The 25,334-nt window shown below is 43.2% G+C and overlaps 1 protein-coding gene and 1 pseudogene across 1 annotated transcript in view; one reads left to right on the plus strand and one right to left on the minus strand.

The window, feature by feature from the left end:
* The first annotated feature begins 4,856 nt into the window (after positions 1-4,856).
* LOC147340426 (uncharacterized) overlaps positions 4,857-25,334 on the plus strand; it is a 114,116-nt gene continuing 93,638 nt past the window's right edge. The window contains exons 1-2 of the mRNA XM_086389038.1: positions 4,857-5,128; positions 15,107-15,193. Of these exons, the coding sequence (XP_086245164.1) occupies positions 5,000-5,128; positions 15,107-15,193 (216 nt within the window). The 5' untranslated portion in view covers positions 4,857-4,999. The remainder of the gene's footprint in view (positions 5,129-15,106; positions 15,194-25,334) is intronic.
* LOC147340427 (E3 ubiquitin-protein ligase SIAH1-like) lies at positions 18,922-19,781 on the minus strand (annotated as a pseudogene).

Below are 25,334 nucleotides of genomic sequence, written 5' to 3' on the forward strand. Positions count from 1 at the left end.
CCTTTTGTGGACCATAATATTCAAAGCTTTGCTGTCCTTATGCACGTATAGCTCAGGAGCAAGCCTGAGACTTGTGTCAGTTTATACATGGAATTAGGGGATTCCTTTCTCTAGCTCTCTCTTCTGTGGGATTTCCCTCCCCATTCTGCAGCCTTCAGGAGCTTGTTTCCTTGGTCCTCTGGCCAGAATGGTGTCATTTCTCTTGGGTATTTAGCTGCCTACACTGCTGTCATATGGTTCTGGACTGGGGCCACCATTTGGGGCAAACCAAGAGAAAGAAAAAAGATCCTCAGAGATCCCCCCGACTACTCCCCCACACTCTTCGGATTATAGTTGGGTACTGTGGTTCTGGGTGCAAGATCCTTATACTGTTGGAAGTTCATTCTAAAGAATATGTCATCTCTCAGATCTCTGGGGACTTTATTTGAATTAGGAGTTACTTTAACTATTTGAGCACCTATAGCAAAGAATTTGAAAACTCTGAATTATGTGTGTTTGTGTGTCTGTTCAGTGGGTGAGGTGTCTTGGAACCTTTGATTTCTGTGTCCAATGACCTGAGTTCCCTAAGTTGTTTGGGGGTATATTTGTGAAGTCTCTGTTCTTTGGGGGTGGTGGTGGTCTTATCAGTTCCAGTGTGTGATGTTATCGATTTATTAAAGTACTGTTTCCACTGACTGAAGTCTCTAAGCCATTTATAGACCTGAATCCCAAGGAATGAGAGCTCTAAGGTGTTTGTAGTTCCTGTACTTGAGTGTGAGGTCTCTCAGTTGTTTTGGTGTCCAGATCTCAAAATGTAAATTCTTAGAACTCCTTTGGCATCTGTCTTGAATGGTACAAGATTCCTGAATCATTTGATACATGCTTTAAAGTACCATATTTCTGTTCTTTCTGGAAAATCTCAATTCCAAGGTTAATCCTCTGTGCCTTATGGTATGTTGTATCTGAGCTCTTTTGGAATGTGTGTCCAGGCTGTGAGAGATCTGAAAATATATGTATTTTTCTCAAGAATTTGAAGTCTTTGAAATATGTGAAGAATTTTTTTCCATGGTGTTAGGTCTCTGAACCATTGGGGTGGGGCCAGAGGTGGGGATGTGGGCTCTGTCCCAAGATATGATGTCTCTGAGCTGTTTTTTTTTTTTTTTTTTTTTTGAGCTGTTTGAATTATTGCATCCCTGGGCGTGTTCCTAGTGGCTCAGATGGTAAAGAATCTGCCAGCAATACAGGTTTGATCCCTGGGTCAAGAAGATCACCTGGAGAAGGAAATGGCCACCCACTCCAGTGTTCTTGCCTGGAGAACCCACATGGACAGAGGAGCCTGGTTGGTGACAGTCCATGAGGTCACAAAGAGTCAGACACGACTGAGTGACTAAAACTTTCACTTTCACATTGGGTGTGTTTCACAGTGTGATGTCTTGGAGGTGGTTCTATATCTGTGCCACAACGCTTGAGGTCTCTGAGTTTCTTTGAGATGTTTGATATTGGTACAAGGATTATGAATTGTTTTTTAGTCAGGGTCCAAGAAATGAGTTCTTTTAGTTGTTTGAGAATATGAGCTGTCTGAAGGGTATGAGGCATCTGAGTTCTTTTGGGTGTGTGTTCCATGCCATAAAACACCTGTCACTTAGGGTAATGTCACACATTTGGTGGTTTCTGTGTAAGGGTGTGATGCCTGTGACTAATAAGTGGTCTGTTAGAAATTGATCAGTTTTATGTCTCAAGTTGGAATTGTGTTTGCCAATTGGTTTCCATGAAGTTTGTGAAGTTTGTGAGTCTGTTCGATATCTGTTAGCAATTTAGGTTTCTGAACATTTCTTTTTGGTGTTCTGTGTCCAAGGTGTGAGATGTCTGAACTCTGTAGGTGAATTCAGACTCTCTGGTGACTATGTCTAGGCTGCAAGGACTCTCTGGAGACATGTACCCCATAGTGTGAAATCTCTGGGCTATTTTGGATCCTGGTCCCAACATAGGAGGTCTGTGAACTCATGGGTATTTGTGTTCATGGCCAGAGGTCTCCAAATTTTTTTCTGGTCTCTGTCCAAGGGTGTGAGTTCTCTGAGCTCTTTGGGATCTGGGTCCCTGGATGTGAACTTTATGCAATTTGGGGATCTATGTTCAGAGTATGAAGTCTGTGTGTTTTTTTGGGTGGGAGGTTCTGTGTCACATGATGGGACTTCTGAGCCATTTGGGATATGTTCCCAGGTGTGAAGAATCTGTTTCTATGGACGATCACTATTAAGGGTATGATGTCTCTGACCTCTGTTCTGTTTCTAAGTAGTGGGATCTGTTTAGCCATCTGTGTAACTGTATGGAATCATCTGTCCATGAATTGGGGTTCCACAGTGTGAGAACTCTGCGATGTTTGGGGATTTGTGTCATGTCTTCTGAACTGTTTTGGTGAGATGAATCTCAAGGAGATGAGATCACTGAAGTAGTTGCCACCCATGCCCCTGAGTGAATTGTTTGAGCCCTTAGAGGGTGATGTGTTCCTAGGATGGGAATAGTCAGAGCTATCTGAGGTATGTGTTCAGGTGACAGTCTCTAATGTATTAGGATTCTGTGTGACAGGATGTGAGATCTCTGCTTTGGATTTTCTCTGAATTTGTGAGGTCTGTGAGGTTGGCAGGAGTAGGGGGTGGAGTGAGTGGACCCGGTCCAAAGCTTAAGGCCTCAGAATTGTTTTCTGCTTTGCCCACAGTGTAAGACAAATGAGCTCCTTGGGAATCTGTGTCTCAGGGTGTGAGGTCTCTGCAGTGTTTCTGAATCATTGTCCCAGCCTATGAAATCTCTGAGTTTCTTGGGAATCACTGTCCAAGGCCTCAGAATCATGTTCTGTGTCCAAGTGTGTGAGGTCTTCATGCTTGAATAGTGCGGTACCACAGAATGAGATTGTTGAGGTGTTCATAGTTCTTTTTATTGCAGTGTAAGTTTTCTGAGTTGTTGGAGTGTATTTTCTGCATGCGAGTGAGGATTTGTGCTTTGCGGGGGGATGTGGGTCCAGAGTTTAAGGTTTCTTAACTTTGCGGAAGTCTCTGTCAAAGATATGGGAACTCATAACTCTTATGGGTCTAAATATTACCACATGAAATCTTTGAGCTATTTGGCAGACGTTTTCATGTGTGAGGTCTTTGATGTTTGTGTGGGTCTCAGCTATAGGACAGAGAAGGCAATGGCACCCCACTCCAATATTCTTGCCTGGAAAATCCCATGGATGGAGGAGCCTGGAAGGCTGTGGTCCATGGGCTCTCTGAGGGTTGGACAAGACTGAGCGACTTCACTTTCACTTTTCACGCATTGGAGAAGGAAATGGCAACCCACTCCAGTGTTTTGGCTGGAGAATCCCAGGGACTGGGGAGCCTGGTGGGCTGCCATCTATGGGGTCGCACAGAGTCGGACATGACTGAAGTGACTTAGCAGCAGCAGCAGCAGCTAAGTCACAGCTAAGACACAGCTATCTTTTTTTTGTAAAAAAAAGTTATTGGATTATAGTTGTTTATCATGAGCTTATGGGCTTCCCTGCTGGCTCAGCTGGTAAAGAATCCACTCGCAATACGGGAGATCTGTGTTCGATCCATGGGTTGGGATGATCCCCTGGAGAAGGGAGCGGCTACCAACTCCAGTATTCTGACCTGGAGAATTCCATGGACTGTACAATCCATGGGGTCACAAAGAATCAGACACAACTGAGCAACTATAACTTTCATGTGCTTTTACAGAGCCTCAGCAGAGTGAAGCCACAGTGTACAAGGAGCCTGGGGTCCTCTGCCACTACTTGGAAATCCACCTGTCAACCAGGAACACAGGTATTGGTCTGTGATGTTTATTATTGTGTTGCACCACTGACATTGGGGTGTTGGTTTGTTACTGCAGGAGAAGGCATTCCTGAACACACACACAGTGCTGTGTGGATTGAATCCTCTGTGGAAATGGGCTCTGCAAGCTGAGGAGCTCAAGGACAGGGCAGCCTTCTTCTGGGAGGGCCTCCTAGCTTCTAGGATTTGCTTTTCCTTCCTTAATAGCAGACACAGCTCTGGCCAGGGGGTGGGGATGGGAGAACATTTGCATCTCCAAGTTGGACACCGGCTCTGGGAAACACTGCCAGGGGCAGAGTGACCCTGGACACAGAATGCTGTTCTTCAGAGACGCAGAGGTGAATGAGGCACTGGTGTTCCATAACCATGTTCGGCTTTAATAATGGGTTTCAGGGTCCATCTAGAGTTGGGAGAATTCAGCCACAACTTTCTGTACATACATTAAAGGTAGCTTTGATTTCACTAAATGGCTCCAACAGTGGATTTCTTCTCCTTAGAATGAAGGCACTTTCTGTTGTAAATGAGACCCATCATGCTCCTTTCCAACCCCACCATTGGGCACAGTGCTTCTCCTAGGACAAAGCCCCTGGGGCTAGTGGGGCAGCAGGCATTGTTTCCCCAACTATCAGGGCCATTTGATTGTTATGACACAGGGCCACACAGTTTGCTGTGACAGTTCTTGTTTAGAGATGTCAACTACAAATTGGCATTTACCAAGAGCATTGCCAATGACTGAACAGCAAAGGCATTTGCCATCTGCCTCTATGGAGATTGAACCCCATGCTGCTATAGCTGTTGACCTTCAACAATCCCAGAGGGAGTTCAGGGTGGAGTGAGGCACTCTCTGCTCCAGGGAATCTGGTGGGACAGGTCTTTTGATGGATGTTTTTAGGAACAGATTTTATTATCTCAATCCTTGCATCTCCTCATATCTAGAGAAGCACTAAATCCCTTCATGGTGACATCAGATCCTCATGACTAACAAAAACCCTTTTGTAAAATGAGTGCTCCATGGTATTGAACTCCCCCTTCACCAAAACCTTATATATTGACTTTCCCAACATCTGCCGCTTTGGAGCAGTCTCTCAGAGCTATCTGAGATGCTGCCTCCCGGGCTGCAGTTCTCATTTTGCCCCAAATAAAACTTAACTCACAACTGTCAAGTTGTATATCTTTTTTAGTCAACAGTTATGGCAACCATGAAGGGACCCAGAGTGGACTTCCTTCCTTTGACTGGACTCCACGAGGAACTGGAGCTTTGGTACCAGCAGCGGCCCCTTGCACCCGTCTGCCTCCTCAGGGGGTGCAGACGAATTTGGGTAAGTCTCTCCTGGTTCTTGAATCTACCATATCAGTTGAGATTCTCAGTTTTATTTGGCAGTGGAGCAGGTTACCTGCCCCCTCCCAGTAGGAAAGATACTGGGGCGGGAGCCCAGGTGAAACATCCGGGACATACCCACTCGTGGTCTAGACACTGAGTGGTGCCCTGTTGAAAGATACCAAGGAATTCCCACCCAGTCAAAAGATTCCGGGTGAGGGGCTGGCTGAAAGATGCCAGGAGAATTGCCCACACAGTGAAAAGGTACTGGGTAGAGGGGGCTCGATTGTGAAAAAATTGAGGAATACCCAGGGCTCTGCTGAAAGATACTGAGGTCGCGCCATTGTAGGGGACTGAATGGTCTTGACTGAGTGGTTAAGTAAGAGGCTGATCTGACACTTTTCTTCAACTTGACTGCCTTTATAGAATTTGTCAGGATAAAAGTGAGGAAAATACATGAGAGTTTTGCTCTGAAAAAAAGGGACAAGACTCCTCCCGGCCAGTTTCAGTTTTCTCAGGTGACTGAGAAATTTACAGGAGTGGTGGAGGCCTAGTCCTCATACTGTGCAGTGGTCCCATAGGGAAACCCACTCATTAATTAAAATACTTGCTCATCTGGGGGTCACACCTAAGAACTGGCCATTCATCGACCTGAGCAGCCATGGTGGTCTTAGATTGCTGGAGGCAGGATCCGAGACCTGTAAGACAAGCTGAAACAACTCTGGGGCGACTCCTGGCGGAGTTAAGCTCACAAGAAGCACATGGGTCCACTACACAAGTTCACTAGTGACTTTTCTCCCTGACAAATTCAGCTTAAAACGGGAAACAGAATTTCTCAAAAACAGAAACAAAGGGGTGTTAGAAAGCCAGCATCTTGAGTTACACTCTAGCCAGATTCATGTACAATATGCATGGAACTCATACCTCCAAGTACCTAGTTAATTGGAGAAATTATACTAAAAGAGATCTCAACCTGAAATGGCCAAATTGGGGTTCTTTTGATATTCTAAAAGTGATATTTTTTGCATGCACAATTAGAAAAGGCCGGCCATGCTTTGGTATCTAAAACTTCTAAAACAGGAAATGATAGAGTAACTTCTTCGCAGAAAATCAACAAGAAATTGCTTGAAACTATATCAAAACTGAAAAAAGGCTGTTAGCACTGACTTTGCCAGGTTGCAGGTCTAGTCGAACTGGGAAGTCATGTTTGACATTTATGCCATTTGGTTTTTTATTTCTGGGCATCACTTAACCATGTTTTGGGGGCACTCTTGCCACTTGGCTTTTGATTTCTGGGCATCTCTTTGCCTTTTGTTTCATTTGGAGTGTGACTCCTGCCTGGTGAAGTTCTGGTTTGGTTTTGTTTTGTTGGTTTGGTTTGAGTGCACAGACATCTGGTACAAACTGTTTGAGCTAATGTGGGAATTGCTCACTATAAGGTTCCACACTCCCCCTGGGAACCCCTTGGGGAAAAAAAATTTTTTTTGACTGGCCAATCTATAGCTATGATCCAATGATAAGAAAAATAGCCTAAAATATTAGATCTTTATTGACATAGGATAGGAAAATGGGCTGAAGTTCCCTTATGTCCAAGACTTCCTCCTGTAATCAACAGGCTGGGGCTGATCAAACTAAGACCCCTACTTCCCCAGAGGGACAATCCCTGCTGGGACCAATCTGCCCTTGTTATCAGGGCCAAGGTAAGCACTATCTGGTCTAAATTTTGGCTATAAAACTATGGTCACACACACAAAAAATACAATTTTTGACAATGTGGTCACTATATTATTTAGACTCCAGATGAAGCCTGAAGAAAAAATTCTCTGTTTAAGAATTCTTACCCTGAGGAAGTAACTCCTCCTATACCTTTAGACCAGAGCTCTCTGGATCACTTATCTAGACCATATCTAATTCCTGAAACCAAAAGGAAAAAAGCCTTTTAAAAGGGGGGAACAAAGCCTTTTAAAATCTTGTTCCAACCATTTTTTATTCATAACTAAGTTTGGAAAACAAAGCTATAGGATCTCTTGTGTCTATTTGGATATATGTATGTCTCAGTGTGTGTCTTTGTTTTTTTTTTTTTGATAATATTGCTGATTGCTGAGATCAGTTTGTAAATGAGTTCTAATCTAATTGGCCTTTAAAAAGTAAGCACTTACAAATCAAATAATTCTAAATGCAAGAGAAATTAACTTAAATGAATTTCAGGTTCATGTGAACTGAGAAATATTCAGTATTAAATACCTGATATTAATGTTTATTTGTTGATCTAAATAATGTAGACATGTCTAAGAGTAATTTTCATTAAGCAGAATATTTTCATTGTACCTAGGTTAATATAAGTTAAATATTATTATATCTGTTACAAGTTTGTCAGCAAGGAAATTACCTTGAGTGAAGAAACTTCTAAAAAATATAAATGTAATATGAGCCTTTAGATAAACTTTATTAAGAATAATTATGCTTTAGGAATGTCTGTCTAAAATAGTCTCTCCAGACTGAGGTAACTTTAACTTCTAAGGGTTGTGCTAAACTAAGTGTTGGAAGTCTATTGAATAGCTAAGTCATTTCCAAATAAAATAAGATTTTGAAACATTTACTACTAAACACTTATTACCTCTTACAGAGAAACTAAAGAGATTTGGGATTAAAAATGATGTTTGGTGCCATCCTAAAATGTTCTAAGAAAACAAAGATTTTAGAAATAATCACTGATATTTATGCTCACCAATCTATAAAATGCTAACATAAAAGTCAGTTCTTGGTTGCTTAAGGGAAGTAGGAAGTGTGTTTTGGGTAAAGAAGGTATGAGGAATGGAATTGCATTTTGTGAATGGAAAAGGAGGTAAGCCTGACTTACAGGTGCCTTTTTAGGATGGAAGAACATAATAATGGGTACAGAAAGTGATAAGGTTTGTGAAAAGTGAACCATGAGGAAAGAGTTTTGTATATGGTTAGGACTAAGAAAAACATCTATTTCTGCTTTATTGACTATGCCAAAGCCTTTGACTGTGTGGATCATAATAAACTGTGGACAATTCTGAAAGAGATGGGAATACCAGACCACCTGATCTGCCTCTTGAGAAACCTGTATGCAGGTCAGGAAGCAACAGTTAGAACTGGACATGGAACAACAGACTGGTTCCAAATAGGAAAAGGAGTACGTCAAGGCTGTATATTGTCACCCTGTTTATTTAACTTATATGCAGAGTACATCATGAGAAATGCTGGGATGGAAGAAGCACAAGCTGGAATCAAGATTGCTGGGAGAAATATCAGTAACCACAGATATGCAGATGACACCACCCTTATGGCAGAAGTGAAGAGGAACTAAAAAGCCTCTTGATGAAAGTGAAAGTGGAGAGTGAAAAAGTTGGCTTAAAGCTCAACATTCAGAAAACGAAGATCATGGCATCTGGTCCCATCACTTCATGGGAAATAGATGGGGAAACAGTGGAAACAGTGTCAGACTTTACTTTTTGGGGGTCAAAAATCACTGCAGATGGTGGCTGCAGCCATGAAATTAAAAGACGCTTACTCCTTGGAAGGAAACTTATGACCAACCTAGACAGCATATTCAAAAGCAGAGACATTACATTGCCAACAAAGGTCCATCTAGTCAAGGCTATGGTTTTTCCAGTGGTCATGTATGGATGTGAGGGTTGGACTGTGAACAAGGCTGAGCACCGAAGAATTGATGCTTTTGAACTGTGGTGTTGGAGAAGACTCTTGAGAGTCCCTTGGACTGCAAGGAAATCCAACCAGTCCATCCTAAAGGAGATCAGTCCTGGGTGTTCTTTGGAAGGAATGATGCTAAAGCTGAAACTCCAATACTTTGGCCACCTCACGCAAAGAGGTGACTCATTGGAAAAGACTCTGACGCTGGGAGGGATTGGGGATAGGAGGAGAAGGGGACGACAGAGGATGAGATGGCTGGATGGCATCACGGACTCGATGGACATGAGTTTGAGTGAACTCTGGGAGTTGGTGATGGACAGGGAGGCCTGGTGTGCTGCGATTCATGGGGTTGCAAAGAGTTGGACACGACTGAGCAACTGAGCTGAACTGAACTTAGGACTAAGTTTAAAATAAAGTTAATTAAGTTTACCTTTTAAGTAAAGTAAGATGGTGCAAAAACTTGAATTTAGCTTTTCTTTCTGTTAAGAAGACACCTTTTCTTCAGATATTGAACTGCCTATGATCGTAGATTTAAGTTTCTTTATCTTTTAAATGACATGTTCTGAAATCCCTTATTGTTATTTTGGCTAAGTGAATAGCTGTTGTTTCACAATGACCTATAATCCTATCTGACTGAGTGTTCTAAACCTTTTGATACTTGTTGAAAAAACTTCCTAAATCATTCTAATGTAGATTTCTAGCTAACTTTGTGGTCCACTGAAGAAGGGAATGGCAAACCACTTCTTGCCTTGAGAACCCCATGAACAGTATGAAAAGGCAAAATGATAGGATACTGAAAGAGAAACTCCCCAGGTCAGTAGGTGCCCAATATGGTACTGGAGATCAGTGGAGAAATAACTCCAGAAAGAATGAAGGGATGGAGCCAAAGCAAAAACAATACCCAGATGTGGATGTGACTGGTGATAGAAGCAAGGTCTGATGCTATAAAGAGCAATATTGCATAGGAACTTGGAATGTCAGGTCCACGAATCAAGGCAAATTGGAAGTGGTCAAACAAGAGATGGCAAGAGTGAATGTCAACATTCTAGGAATCAGCGAACTGAAATGGACTGGAATGGGTGAATTTAACTCAGATGACCATTATATCTACTACTGCGGGCAGGAATCCTTCAGAAGAAAGGAGTAGCCATCATGGTCAACAAAAGAGTCCGAAATGCAGTACTTGGATGCAATCTCAAAAATGACAGAATGATCTCTGAAGGCAAACCATTCAGTATCACAGTAATCCAAGTCTATGCCCCAACCAGTAATGCTGAACAAGCTGAAGTTGAACGGTTCTATGAAGACCTACAAGACCTTTTAGAACTAACACCCAAAAGAGATGTCCTTTTCATTATAGGGGACTGGAATGCAAAAGTAGGAAGTCAAGAAACACCTGGAGTAACAGGCAAATTTGGCATTGGAATACGGAATGAAGCAGGGCAAAGACTAATAGAGTTTTGCCAAGAAAATGCACTGGTCATAACAAACACCCTCTTCCAACAACACAAGAGAAGACTCTATACATGGACATCACCAGATGGTCAACACCGAAATCAGATTGATTATATTCTTTGCAGCCAAAGATGGAGAAGCTCTATACAGTCAGCAAAAACAAGACCAGGAGCTGACTGTGGCTCAGACCATGAACTCCTTATTGCCAAATTCAGACTGAAATTGAAGAAAGTAGGGAAAACCACTAGACCATTCAGGTATGACCTAAATCAAATCCCTTATGATTATACAGTGGAAGTGAGAAATAGATTTAAGGGCCTAGATCTGATAGATAGAGTGCCTGATGAACTATGGAATGAGGTTCATGACATTGTACAGGAGACAGGGATCAAGACCATCCCCATGGAAAAGAAACGCAAAAAAGCAAAATGGCTGTCTGGGGAGGCCTTACAAATAGCTGAGAAAAGAAGAGAAGCAAAAAGCAAAGGAGAAAAGGAAAGATATAAACATCTGAATGCAGAGTTCCAAAGAATAGCAAGGAGAGATAAGAAAGCCTTCTTCAGTGAACAATGCAAAGAAATAGAGGAAAACAACAGAATGGGAAAGACTAGAGATCTCTTCAAGAAAATCAGAGATACCAAAGGAACATTTCATGCAAAGATGAGCTCAATAAAGGACAGAAATGGTATGGACCTAACAGAAGCAGAAGATATTAAGAGATGGCAAGAATACACAGAAGAACTGTACAAAAAAGATCTTCACGACCCAGATAATCACGATGGTGTGATCACTGACCTAGAGCCAGACACCCTGGAACGTGAAGTCAAGTGGGCCTTAGAAAGCATCACTACGAACAAAGCTAGTGGAGATGATGGAATTCCAGTTGAGCTATTCCAAATCCTGAAAGATGATGCTGTGAAAGTGCCACACTCAATATGCCAGCAAATTTGGAAAACTCAGCAGTGGCCATGGAACTGGAAAATGTCAGTTTTCATTCCAATCCCAAAGAAAGGCAATGCCAAAGAATGCTCAAACTACCGCACAATTGCACTCATCTCACATGCTAGTAAAGTAATACTCAAAATTCTCCAAGCCAGGCTTCAGCAATATGTGAACCGTGAACTTCCTGATGTTCAAGCTGGTTTTAGAAAAGGCAGAGGAACCAGAGATCAAATTGCAAACATCCGCTGGATCACAGAAAAAGCAAGAGAGTTCCAGAAAAACATCTATTTCTGCTTTATTGACTATGCCCAAAGCCTTTGACTGTGTGGATCACAATAAACTGTGGACAATTCTGAAAGAGATGGGAATACCAGACCACCTGATCTGCCTCTTGAGAAACCTATATGCAGGTCAGGAAGCAACAGTGAGAACTGGACATGGAACAACAAACTGGTTCCAAATAGGAAAAAGAGTTTGTCAAGGCTGTATATTGTCACCCTGTTTATTTAACTTATATGCAGAGTACATCATGAGAAACGCTGGACTGGAAGACACACAAACTGGAATCAAGATTGCTGGGAGAAATATCAATAACCTCAGATATGCAGATGATACCACGCTTATGGCAGAAAGTGAAGAGGAACTAAAAAGCCTGTTGATGAAAGTGAAAGCAGAGAGTGAAAAAGTTGGCTTAAAGCTCAACATTCAGAAAACGAAGATCATGGCATCTGGTCCCACCACTTCATGGGAAATAGATGGAGAAACAGTGGAAACAGTGCCAGACTTTATTTTTCTGGGCTCCAAAATCACTGTAGATGGTGACTGCAGCCATGAAATTAAAAGATGCTTACTCCTTGGAAGGAAAGTTATGACCAACCTAGACAGCATATTAAAAAGCAGAGACATTACTTTGCCAACAAAGGTCCGTCTAGTCAAGGCTATGGTTTTTCCAGTGGTCATGTATGGATGTGAGAGTTGGACTGTGAAGAAAGCTGAGTGCTGAAGAATTGATGCTTTTGAACTGTGGTGTTGAAGACTCTTGAGAGTCCCTTGGACTGCAAGGAGATCCAACCAGTCCATTCTGAAGGAGATCTGCCCTGGGATTTCTTTGGAAGGAATGATGCTGAAGCTGAAACTCCAGTATTTTGGCCACCTCACGCAAAGAGTTGACTCATTGGAAAAGACTCTGATGCTGGGAGGGATTGGGGCCAAGAGGAGAAGGGGACGACAGAGGATGAGATGGCTGGATGGCATCACGGACTCGACGGACGTGAGTCTGAGTGAAGTCTAGGAGTTGGTGATGGACAGGGAGGCCTGGCGTGCTGCGATTCATGGGGTCGCAAAGAGTCGGACACGACTGAGCGACTGATCTGATCTGATCTGATCTGAGAGGGCCCCTGAAATATCCCAAAGAGAGAGATTACACTAATTAGGTTCATATTGTATACAGAATTACATGAGATGTATTGTCAAGTGAGTAATAAGTCTCAGGTTATGTTGTATAGTAAATTTTATTAATCTAGATATCCTAGAAACTGTATGAAGTTCCTAAAATCTGGTATGTTTGGGTAAAATTTTATCAGGCATAATTCTAGTTACTATCTCAAAATATTCTCATAGCATTAAACAAGTTTCGCCTCTTCAAGAAGATTTATAAAAAGGACTTTTGGATAAATACCAGTTTCTGAATTGGGTAAAAGATTCTAATAGAAAACCTAATGACTTCACAAAGGTTAACAAATGGACTGAAGTAAGTGGTGAATATGCTTATAACTTTTATGGTTTCTATCTGAAAAATTACTGATTTGAATCTGTGCTTTCCAGGTGTAAGGAAAAAAACCCTTCCCCTCAAACTAATTATGACAGTAATTTGGTAAAATTGTATTTTATAAACAAATTGAAACATTTATCTTTTCTCTATATCTGAACCCTCCAGAGACTGGAAGCTCTTAGTTTCCAGTAACTTTCAGATCAGATCAGATCAGACACGACTGAGTGACTTCACTTTCACTTTTCACTTTCATGCATTGGAGGAGGAAATGGCAACCCACTCCAGTGTTCTTGCCTGGAGAATCCCAGGGACGGCAGGGCCTGGTGGGCTGCTGTCTATGGGGTTGCCCAGAGTCGGACACGACTGAAGCAACTTAGCAGCAGCAGCAACAACAGCTGTTTGAGGATATGAGCTGCTTGAAGGGTATGAGGCATCTGAGTTCTTTTAGGTGTGTGTTCCATGACATAAAACCACTGTGTCACTTGGGGTATACTCACAGATTTGGTGGTTTCTGTGTAAGGGTGTGATGCCTCTGACTAATAATTGGTGTGTTAGAATTTGATCAGGTTTATGTTTCAAGTTGGAGTTGTCTTGGCCAGTTGGTTTCCATGAAGTCTGTGAGTCTGTTTGAAATCTGTTCCCAATTTAGGAGTTTTCTGAACAGTTGTTTTTTTTTTTTTTTTTTTTGGTGGTGGTCTGTGTCCAAGGTGTGATATATCTGAACACTCTAGGTGAATTTAGACTCTCTGGTGACTATGTCTAGGCTGCAAGAACTCTCTAGGGGACCTGTACCCCATAGTGTGAAATCTCTGGGATATTTTGGATCCTGGTCCCAACACAGGAGGTCTGTGAACTCATGGGCATCTGTGTTCATGGCCTAATGTCTCCAAATTGTTTTCTGGCCTGTGTCCAAGAGTGCGAGTTCTCTGAGCTCTGTGGGGTCTGGGTCCCAGGATGTGAACTTTCTGCAATTTGGGGATCTATGTTCAGTGTATGAAGTCTGTGTTTTTTTGGGTGGGAGGTCCTGTGTCACATGACGGGACTTCTGAGCCATTTGGGATATGTTCCCAGGTGTGAAGAGTCTCTTCCGATGGACAATCACTGATAAGGGTATGATGTCTCTGACCTCTGTTCCATTTCTAAGGGGTGGCGTCTGTTTAGTCATCTGTGTAACTGTGTGGTATCACTGTCCATGGATTGGGGTTCCAGAGTGTGAGTCATCTGAGCTATTTGGGGTTTTGTGTCATGTCCTCTGAACTGTTTTGGAGAGCTGAATCTCAAGGAAATGAGATCGCTGAGGTACTTACCACCAATGCCCCTGAGTGAATAGTTTGAGCCCTTAGGGGGTTGTGCATTCCTAGGGTGTGAATTGCCAGAGCTGTCTGAGGTATGTGTTCAGGTCTGAAGGTCTCCAACGTATTAAGATTCTATGTGATAGGATGTGAGGTCTCTGCTTTAGATTTTCTCTGAACTCGTGAGGTCTGTGAGGTTGGTGAGGAGTAAGGGGTGGAGAGAATGGACCCAGTCCAAAGCTTAAGGCCTCAGAATTGTTTTCTGCTGTGCCCACAGTGTAAGATTGCTGAGCTCTTTGGGACTGTGTCTCAGGATGTGAAGTCTCTGCAGTGTTTCCCAGTCATTGTCTCAGTCTATGAAATCTCTGAGATTCTTGGGAATCATTGTCCATGGCCTCAGAATTGTGTTGTGTCCAAGTGTGTGAGGTCTTCTGAACTTAGCAGAAGTCTCTGTCAAAGATGTGGGAACTCATAACTTTTAATGCTCTAAATCTTATCACATGAAATCTTTGAGCTATTTGGCAGACGTTTTCATGTGTGAGGTCTTTGATGTTTGTGTGGGTCTCAGCTATAGGAAAGAGATTTTTTTGTAAAAAAAAGTTATTGGATTATAGTTGTTTATCATGAGCTTATGGGCTTCCCTGCTGGCTCAGCTGGTAAAGAATCCACTCGCAATACGGGAGATCTGTGTTCGATCCATGGGTTGGGATGATCCCCTGGAGAAGGGAGCGGCTACCAACTCCAGTATTCTGACCTGGAGAATTCCATGGACTGTACAATCCATGGGGTCACAAAGAATCAGACACAACTGAGCAACTATAACTTTCATGTGCTTTTACAGAGCCTCAGCAGAGTGAAGCCACAGTGTACAAGGAGCCTGGGGTCCTCTGCCACTACTTGGAAATCCACCTGTCAACCAGGAACACAGGTATTGGTCTGTGATGTTTATTATTGTGTTGCACCACTGACATTGGGGTGTTGGTTTGTTACTGCAGGAGAAGGCATTCCTGAACACACACACAGTGCTGTGTGGATTGAATCCTCTGTGGAAATGGGCTCTGCAAGCTGAGGAGCTCAAGGACAGGGCAGCCTTCTTCTGGGAGGGCCTCCTAGCTTCTAGGATTTGCTTTTCCTTCCTTAATAGCAGACACAGCTCTGGCCAGGGGGTGGGGATGGGAGAGCATTTGCATCTCCAAGCTGGACACTGCTCTGGGAAACACTGCCAGGGGCAGAGTGACCCTGGACACGGAATGCTGTTCTTCAGAGACTAGAGATGAATGACGTGCTGGTGTTCTATAGCCTGTTTGGCTTTAAAAATGGGTTTCAGGGTCCATCTAGAGTTGGGAGAATTCAGCCACAACTTTCTGTACATACATTAAAGATAGCTTTGATTTCACTAAGTGCCTCCAGCAGTGGATTTCTTCTTCTCCTTAGAATGAAGGCACTTTCTGTTGTAAATGAGACCCATCATGCTCCTTCCCACCCCCACCACTGGATCCAGTGCTTCTCCTAGGACAAAGCCCCTGGGGCTAGTGGGTCAGTGGGCAGGGGTTCCCCAACTGGGCCACCTTCAGGGCCATTTGATGTTCTTATGATACAGGCCCACACAATATGCTGCGATAGTTCTTGTTTAGACAGTATTATTTCTACACCAAAGGAAATGCCTGCCAGAATTCCTAGGCAGTTCCGTGGTTGGGACTCTGCTTTTTCACTGGCAAGGGCTGTGGTTCAATCCCTGATCAGGGAACGAAGATCCCTGAAGCCTTGCAGCAACACCAAAAAAAGAAAAGAAAAATGCTCTTTCCACCAGGTCCAGACATTTAAACCACATAGGCTCTGCAGTTCTGTTTCCTTGTTTATAAAATGGACATGCTAGAACCTAGCCTGGCCATTTCAAAGGGATAGTTAAGAGATTATCTGAAAGGGTTTTCTTTTTTTCAGTAAAGCATTCTTCTCCCTGCAAGTAACAGAAAGTTCTATTAGACAGCCTTCAAGTGGGAAGGCTTTATTTTCTCCCATTACCAGAACATTTGAGGTTGGCAGTCACAGGCTCAATGATACTGTAAACAGATTCGAATATTCTCTCCATCGTTCATCTTGATCATCTTTAAGCACACTGACTTTTATGTTTTCATGTTTATGTCTTGTGGTCCCAAGATGGCTACTGTACCTCCAGCCTTCACATCTATATCCAATCCTGGAAAAAGGCTTTCTAATGAAGACTCAGAAGCTGAGTCTTCCAGCTTCTGGTGGCTGCTAGCAGTTTTTGGCTTTGGCCACATCACTCCAGTCTCTTCCTCCATGGTCATAATGCCACCTCCTCTGTGTGTGCATCTCCTCTACTATCTATCACAAATCTCCCTCAGGCTCCCTCTTATAAGGACACTTGTGGTTACATTTCAGTTCAGTTCAGTTCAGTTGCTCAGTTGTGTCCGACTCTTTGCGACCCCATGAATCACAGCATGCCAGACCTCCCTGTCCATCACTAACTCTCGGAGTTCACCCAAACTCATGTCCATCGAGTCGGTGATGACATCCAGCCATCTCATCCTCTGTCGTCCCCTTCTCCTCCTGCCCCCAATCCCTCCCAACATCAGGGTCTTTTCCAATAAGTCAACTCTTTGCATGAGGTGGTCAAAGTATTAGAGTTTCAGCTTCAGAATCAGTCCTTCCAATGAACACCCAGGACTGATCTCCTTTAGGATGGACTGGTTGGATCTCCTTGCAGTCCAAGGGACTCTCAAGAGGCTTCTCCAACACCACAGTTCAAAAGCATCAATTCTTCAGCACTCAGCTTTCTTCACAGTCCAACTCTCACATCCATACATGGCCACTGGAAAAACCATAGCCTTGACTAGATGGACCTTTGTTGGCAAAGTAATGTCTCTGCTTTTGAATATGCTATCCAGGTTGGTCATAACTTTCCTTCCAAGGAGTAAGCGTCTTTTAATTTCATGGCTGCAATCACCATCTGCAGTGATTTTGGAGCCCCCAAAAATAAAGTCTGACACTGTTTTCACTGTTTCCCCATCTACTTCCCATGAAGTGATGGGACCAGATGCCATGATCTTCGTTTTCTGACTGTTGAGCTTTAAGCCAACTTTTTCACTCTCCGCTTTCACTTTCATCAGGAGGCTTTTTAGTTCCTCTTCACTTTCTGCCATAAGGGTGGTGTCATCTGCATATCTGAGGTTATTGATATTTCTCCTGGCAATCTTGATTCCAGCTTGTGCTTCTTCCAGCCCAGCATTTCTCATGATGTACTCTGCATATAAGTTAAATAAGCAAGGTGACAATATACAACCTTGATGTACTCCTTTTCCTATTTGGAACCAGTCTGTTGTTCCATGCCCAGTTCTAACTGTTGCTTCCTGACCTGCATACAGGTTTCTCAAGAGGCAGGTCAGGTGGTCTGGTATTCCCATCTCTTTCAGAATTTTCCACAGTTTCTTGTGATGCACACAGTCCAAGGCTTTGGCATAGTCAATAAAGCAGAAATAGATGTTTTTCTGGAACTCTCTTGCTTTTTTGATGATCCAGCAGATCTAAATGTAGTTACATTTAGAGCCCGTCAGATAATCAAGATAATCTCCCTGTCTACAGACCCTTCACTTAATCACATCTACAAAGTCTTTTTTTGACATATAAATGAACAGTCACAGGTTTCAAGGATTAGGAGGTGGATAATTTTGTAGGGCTGTTAGTTAGCCTGGACTTTCCAGATGGCAGTAGTCGTAAAGAACTTGTTTGCCAGTGCAGGAGACCTAAGAGATGTAGGTTGGATCCCTGGGTCAGGAAGATCCCCTGAAGAAGGACATGGTAACCCACTCCAGTACTTTTTTACCTGGAAGATCCCGTGGACAGAGGAGCCTGGTGGGCACAGTCCATAGAGTCGCAAAGAGTCAAACACAACTGAAGCGACTTAGCAGGCACACATGTGTTAATTAGCCTTCCACAGTTGAGGATGACAGGAAGGGGCCCTTGAGTAAGTGACATCTTGGTTGAAATGTAAAGGATATTAAGTTAACCAAGCAGAAGAAGGGGAGACAGAATGTGCCAGTGACATGTGTAAAAGCACTTGGAGATGAGAACAGTTAATGTTTTTTTATTTATATAAAAGAAAGTCAAATTTATTTAATGAAAACTAGAATTAATAAAATTAGCAAATACAGACACCAAAAAATCTACACAGACAGCAGCAGCACTATGTATTGCCTCACGTAGGGGAATATCAGAGGTCCAAGGGCGCTCAACACATCTTGTCAGTTAAAGGGAAAAAGTCCAAACACACACACACAGAGGCAAACAAAAAACAAAAAGAAGAACCCAGCATTTTTCAACAGTACATTCAATCTACAGCAAACACAGATTCAGCACTGCTTTACAATGCTTCCTTTTTTAATACAAAAGATGCCCATGTTGCATGTAAATATATCTATATTTTTCAGTGGTTTACTGTTGACTTATTTTTAAATATATTAATGTTATTACATGCAAATTTTCCCTGTATTTAACAGCCTTTCCTTTGATTTACCATCATGTGTCTAGCTTCCACCTAACAAAGGTTTCTGGTTGGTAGGCAGACAAGTGCCTTATTCTCTGGGAAACTGAATGCAGTGGTTTTAAATACTGGCCAGAAAATGTTTGTTTGCCATTTTAACACATGGAAATAGTTACAATGATGCATAAATTGCCATTTTCTGCAAAACGCTGGGCAATGCTGGTGTCAAAGACTAGGCAGTCACTGTTCATAATGGCTGTTGCAGTTCCCTCATGAATAGATCGAGGAGTGGCTTCCCAAGCCAATCGCCACCTATGAGCATTTAGCTCAAGTTGATAAGCAAAATTTTTAGCTTGCTCGCGTGTTCCTATCAGCTGTACAATTGCAAAGAATTGCTGGTGACCATCTTGGTTTTCCTGTTTCTCCAAGACTAGCATGAAGTCAAAGTCAAAACAGGACTGCACTATCACCCAGTCAACAGCACCAGGAAGATTAATGTCTATAGCAAGGAAAACTATTTTCTTTCCCTGTAGGGTTGTCATGGACTCATGGTGATGCATCAGATGTGGCACAACAGCATCCAAAGAGCCTTGCCATTTACAGGCAACACCAGGGAATGGACAGGAACAAGGCCTAAACTCACAGAGCTCTTCCTGGTCTGCCTTTTCTGTGTAGAGTTAGTTCACAGAGTTAGTTCATATCCAGAAGAGGAATATGTACACGGGAAAAGTACTGAATTGGCCACTTTCTCCATAGCCAAGTTGCGAGTGGACCCCAATGGGCCCTGGCAAGTCAGACAACGTGTGAGCTTTGGGCGACAGTTGAGACAAATGAGATGGCCATTCTGACAGGGAAGAATGGGTGGTAACACATAGTCAAAGCAGACTGGACACTCAAAAAGACTTGCCAGGTCATTGTTGGCCACAGCGGTGCCAGTCAGGGCAGGCACGCTCTGGGAGGATGGCATACGTGTTGAGGTTCCAGTAGGTAACGCTGGTGCAGCCTCACGGCTCATTTCTGTGGGCAGAGAGCACGCTGCAGACTCTGGTCCTGGCTCAAACGCGTTTCTTTGCCAACGCCAATCGCTGCCACTACCTCTTCCTCAGGCCACCACTGAAGTGACACTGTCAGAAGCCTTTGTTGGGCCGCAGTTTTGCACATCATCAAACCCCTCCCAGCGCTCCTGCTAAATACCGCACACTAAAGAGAGGCCCCCTTGAGGAGGCTCTACCCGTGCACTGTGCACCAGTGGCCCAGAGGTGGCAAGAACAAATGATATTTTTTTTAAGAATGTTTATTTATTTGGCTGCCCCGGGTCCAAGTTGCATGACAGGCGATCTCTGATCTTCATTGTGGTATGTGGGATCTGTTTAGTTGCATCCTGTGAAATCTAGTTCCCTGAGTAGTGATTGAACCCAGGACCTCTGCTTTAGGAGCAGAGAGTCTTAGCCACTGGACCACCAGGGAAATCCTAAGAACAAACAATTTTAACCTGGGGAAACCAAGCTGTTTAAGGTAGCAGACCAGCCTGTCGAGCAATAGGCACATTGCCAAGGCCCAGATTAGCCCAGCCAGGCAGAGGGAAGAGAAGGAAATAGGCAACCTGGCAATATCCTGGTGCAGCTCCATAGTCGTGTGTAATTGACAGGCTGAGGGCTGGCCTGTGCCTCTCACCAGACCTGGAAACTTGGGCTGCCAGCCTCTACTCACGCACTCAGGAAGGCAGGTCTCTGCACCACAGTGTCCCCACCAGCACAGGTCAGTGAGGACTGACAGTGGTTAAGATACTGGCTTCTAGAGTTGGGTGACCTGGGACCCCTGGCAGGATGGCCTTGTGCAGTTTACTTATCCTCTCTGAAGCCCTCTCCTCTTTCTTGTACTCCAGGTAATAAGTATTTGCAAATGTTAGTAATTATGAATACCAAGAGGTATTATGAGCCTTGGGATATTTCAGGGGAGAGAGGTAAGAAGAATGCGGGGCCACTAGGTCTGTATTCAGGGCGCCAGAGCTCACTTCCTCTTTTGTAAGCTGATTTAGTCTCTTATTGGTCAAGCTGGTTCAAGTTGGTTTCTGTTACTTGTAAACAAAAGCATTTTATCTGATAAAGGTTTTTCTTTTTTCATTTTTTACTTAGAGAATTAAGAAAACAATTTAAAGTGGAGGTGTTGTGATGAAAAATTTAGCTGAAGTTCAGCAGTTTTTGTTTTTGTTTTTTTACATTTTGCATTTGCAGCAAGCAGAAGGATGCCCTTACCCCCCAAAGATGTCCTGGTCCTAATTCCCAGAACCTGTGAATATATTAGGAATTCCCAGGTGGCACTAGTGCCACAGATCCCACCTGCCAGTGCAGGAGATGTAAGAGATGTGGGTTCGATCCCTGGTCGGGAAGATCTCCTGGAGGAGGCATGGCAACCCACTCCAGTATTCTTGCCTGGAGAATCCCGTAGACAGAGGAGCTGGACCGGCAACATTCCATAGGGTCGCACAGAGTCAGACACAACTGAAGGGACTGAGCATGCACGCACGTGCATATGTTACATTACGTGGCAAAAGAAAAATCAAGATTTCAGATGGAATTAAGGTTGTAAATCAAGTGACGTTAAAATAGGGAGAGTATCATGGATTGTCTGGTGGACCCAGTGTAATCACAGGGGTCCTTCAAAGTGAAGAGGGAGTCAGAATCCATAAGATGGGAGAACTCAGCTGAAGTTATTAGCTTTCAAGATGGAGGAAGTAGGTCAGGAACTGAGGAAGGCAGGGGCCTCTGAAAGCTGGAAAAGGCAAGAATACACAATTTCCCTTAGAGCATCTAGAAAGGAACGCAGGCCTGCTAACACCTTGACTGGAGGCTGGTGAGACCCGTGTCAGATTTCTGACCTCCAGAGCTGTAAGGTGTTAATTAGTGTTGCCTTGAGCCACTAGGTTTGTGCTGATTTGTTACAGCAGTGATAGGAGACTCATACAGTATCCTTTTATTTTTTTCCTCTTAATGTCATTGAAGATAAACTCAACACCTTTGACTTCAACTAAGATATGTAGTATATGCCCATTTGTGTAAATTGCTTTTCTTTCTCTCTGTCTCTGCACCCACTAATCTTGCCTTCTAACTCTACATGTGTAGAAAAACATGGTGAGAGAAAATGGTTATTTCTTGGTGGTGAGACTTAGAATAATTTTTTTTATTTCTGGAAGGTTTTTGTTTGTTTTAATTAGAGGATAATTACAATAGTATGACGGTTTTTGCCATACATCAACATGAATCAGCATTAGCTATACATATGTCCCCTCCATCTTGAGCCCCCTAGAGTGATTTTTAAAAAAATGTTTCATCTTTGTGTTTCCTGGAACTTTTGGGGGGCATTCTTTTTAATGAGCAGGCATTACTGTCATTATTTTTAACCAAAATGATAAGGTCATGATTATTTATGTTCATTGCCGAAGCTGTACCCACCATTGAGCAATCTGTGCATCCCAGATGAGGGCTCCTCAGCCAAGCAGCACAGCCCAGATCTAGCCTACTCCTTCCTCCTCTCCCCACATTGTAAACGAATAGATAAAATTTGTGCCTGGCTGTTCTGGGCTGAGCTATTTTCTTCCCAAATTCAGATGTTGAAGCCCTAGTCCCCAGTAGCTCAGAAGGTGACCATAACTGGAGATATGGCCTTTAAAGGGGTGATTAAGTTAAAATGAGGTTGAGTGGGCTCTAATCCACTCTGATTGACATCCTTTTAAGAAGGGCAAGATTAGGACAGCAATAACACAGAAAGACCAGGTGAAGACACAATGAGTAGGTGGCCATTTGCAAGCCAAGGAGAGAGGCCTCAGGGGAAACTAACCAAGCCAGCACTTAGATTTGGGGCTTTTAGCTTCTGGAACTGTGAGAAAATACATTTCTGATGTGTCAGCCACTCATCTGTGATATTCTTTTATGGCAATCTGAGAAGACTAATACACTGACATTACCTTTGCTCCAAAGAAACAACTTCTGTGTGATAGTAATTTCAAAGTATGTTCTGAGAGGGCTGATGTAATTTCTCAAAGATACTTTATTTTCACAGTGTTATAACCTTCAGAAAACCTGTCAACCTGTGACAGATCAGAATGGTGCTTATGACTCCTCATTTGACAGAAAACACAGGCCCATGGGGCACATAGGAGTTGACTGAAGTCCCATGTTATCATGTGGATCTCCAGGCACCAGCCCTGCACGTGGCATAGAAATGCTGAGATCAGGGGCCAAAAAATACATCATCCTGTCTAGAACAGAGTCCATCACATCAACAGTTTTCTTCTGGAAGTATCACATTTGATTTTGGCCCTGATCTCTAAGATGTCCTCATCCTGTTGTTCAGAGAGCCTTTTTAAATTTTATTTTTTTAAATTATTTATTTATTTTTGACTGCACTGGGTCTTTGCTGCTGTGAGGAGACTTTCTCTAGTTGTGAGTGAGGACTACTCTCTAGTTGCGGTGTGCAGGCTCCTCATTCCAGTGGCTTCTCTTGTTGCAGAGCACAGGTTTAGAGCCTGTGGGCTTCAATGGTTGTAGCACATGGGCTTAGTTGCCCAAGAGCATGTGGAATCTTCCCAGACCAGGGTTGGAATCTGTGTCTCCTGCAATGGCAGGTGGACTCTCAACCACTGGACCACCAGAGATATCCAAAAAATGTTATATTATATTGGGCTATAGTTGATTTACAATGCTGTGTTAGTTTCAGGTGTACAGGAAAGAAATTCAGTTACATATTTACATATATTGATTCTTTTTCAAATTCTTTTACCATTTAGGCTGTTAAAGAATATAGAGCAGAGGAGACAGCCTTTTATAAGTTAAAAAAACATTGAAAATCTTTTTTAATAATTTTCTAATGGTAATTTGATGGACACAAAATCAAACTGAACCCTTCCTGGCTCTCCCTCATTAATTCAAGGTATGAAATTTTCATGGATTTTTAAAGCACATTCTTATTAATTAGAATATAGAGTGACTTCACTTTGACTTTTCACTTTCATGCATTGGAGAAGGAAATGGCAACCCACTCCAGTATTCTTGCCTGGAGAATCCCAGGGATGGGGGAGCCTGGTGGGTTGCCGTCTAAGGGGTCACACAGAGTCAGATATGACTGAAGCGACTTAGCAGCAGCAGCTCAAATTTAAAATGAGGATCCAGCTGCCAATATTACTATTAGGACTTTAAGCTGAGAAAATATTCATGAATCATTCTTGAACTTTATAGCTGACTATGCAATGGTGAGGTCAGTGGGCATGCAGGTCCCTGAGGCGTTACCTAGCAAGCCAGGCAGAGAAAGCCTCCAGGACCTGCCTGAGAGCTATTGCTCCATGTTGGGCAAGAAGAACGGGGGACCTTCTAATGAGCAGAGAGCAGTAGAGTAGGGGAACCCAGGAGAACTGCTCGGCGACGTGGCAGGCAGTCTCGATTTTTATGGTGATGGGATTTGTATTTGGGTTGTCTTTAGCCAATCGTTCTGACTCAGAGTCCTTTCTGATGGTGCACGCCTTGTTTGGCCAAGATAGATGCCAGTTAGAAAGATTGTGGGAAGTGGTCGAACATGTGGTGTCTCCTTTTTGACCTTTCCCGAACTCTTCCAGTTGGTGGTGGCTTATTAGTTCTGTGTTCCTTACCAGGACCTCCAATCATAAAACAACTCATGCAAATGGTTACTATGGTGCCTGGCCAGGGTGGGCAGTTTCAGTCCATGTGCTTTCCCTAACAATTTTGTTGGTCTTTATACCACCGTGCAGTGTAAATCTGATGAATCCCATTGTGTGTGTGTAGGTGTGTGTGTGTGTGTGGTGGGGGGTCTGGTCCAACGGTAGGGAGCAGGGTTGCCAGGCATCTTATATATACAGGGCCTGTCCTGTATTTATTTTGTGCTATGTCCCTGCATTGGCTTTGTCAGGATTCCCCAAATCTTGTATTTAGCTTTTTTTCCCCTTATTGACTTACCAACACTGGACGTACATGTCTCTCAGCAAGAATACTGGAGTGGGTTGCCATTTCCAACTCCAAGGGATCTTCCCGCCCATGGATCAGACTCGCATCTCTTGTGTCTCCTGCATTAGCAGGCAGATTCTTTACCACTAGCGCCACCTGGAAAGCCCGCAAAAACTGCACAGTTGGAGCCATTTTTCTGCCACAGTAATTGGTTCTTTGTCTTTTTCCTTGTGTCCCTCAGCCTGTGGGATCTCAGTTTCCCTACCAGGGATCAAACTTGTGTTCCCTACACTGGAAGCATGGAGTCTTAACCACTGGACCACCAGGAAAATTCCAGTATTTGCTTCTTAAATTGATAAAATGGCAACACTACTGAAAATCATACCTCCCCAAATAAAGATATGGAAAACCTCTTACAGTTGCTCCTGCAGGTTTGAGGGAGGAAAGACCAAAAAGGGTGACTGAGAATGGAAAATACACACTGAAGAAAGGAAGAGGCTGTTTTGTGGGCAAAGTCTCAAGTTGTGACCAGGTAATCACCATTTAGATATAACTTCAGCTGTGTGCAGGTGCTTGGAAAATCAGCCAGTCAGGAATAGCCTCACCCCAGGGAC

Source organism: Bos grunniens, chromosome X (assembly GCF_055505025.1).
Source record: "Bos grunniens cultivar Pamir isolate PY7600 chromosome X, Bosgru_T2T1.0, whole genome shotgun sequence".
NCBI classification, from domain to species: domain Eukaryota; kingdom Metazoa; phylum Chordata; class Mammalia; order Artiodactyla; family Bovidae; genus Bos; species Bos grunniens.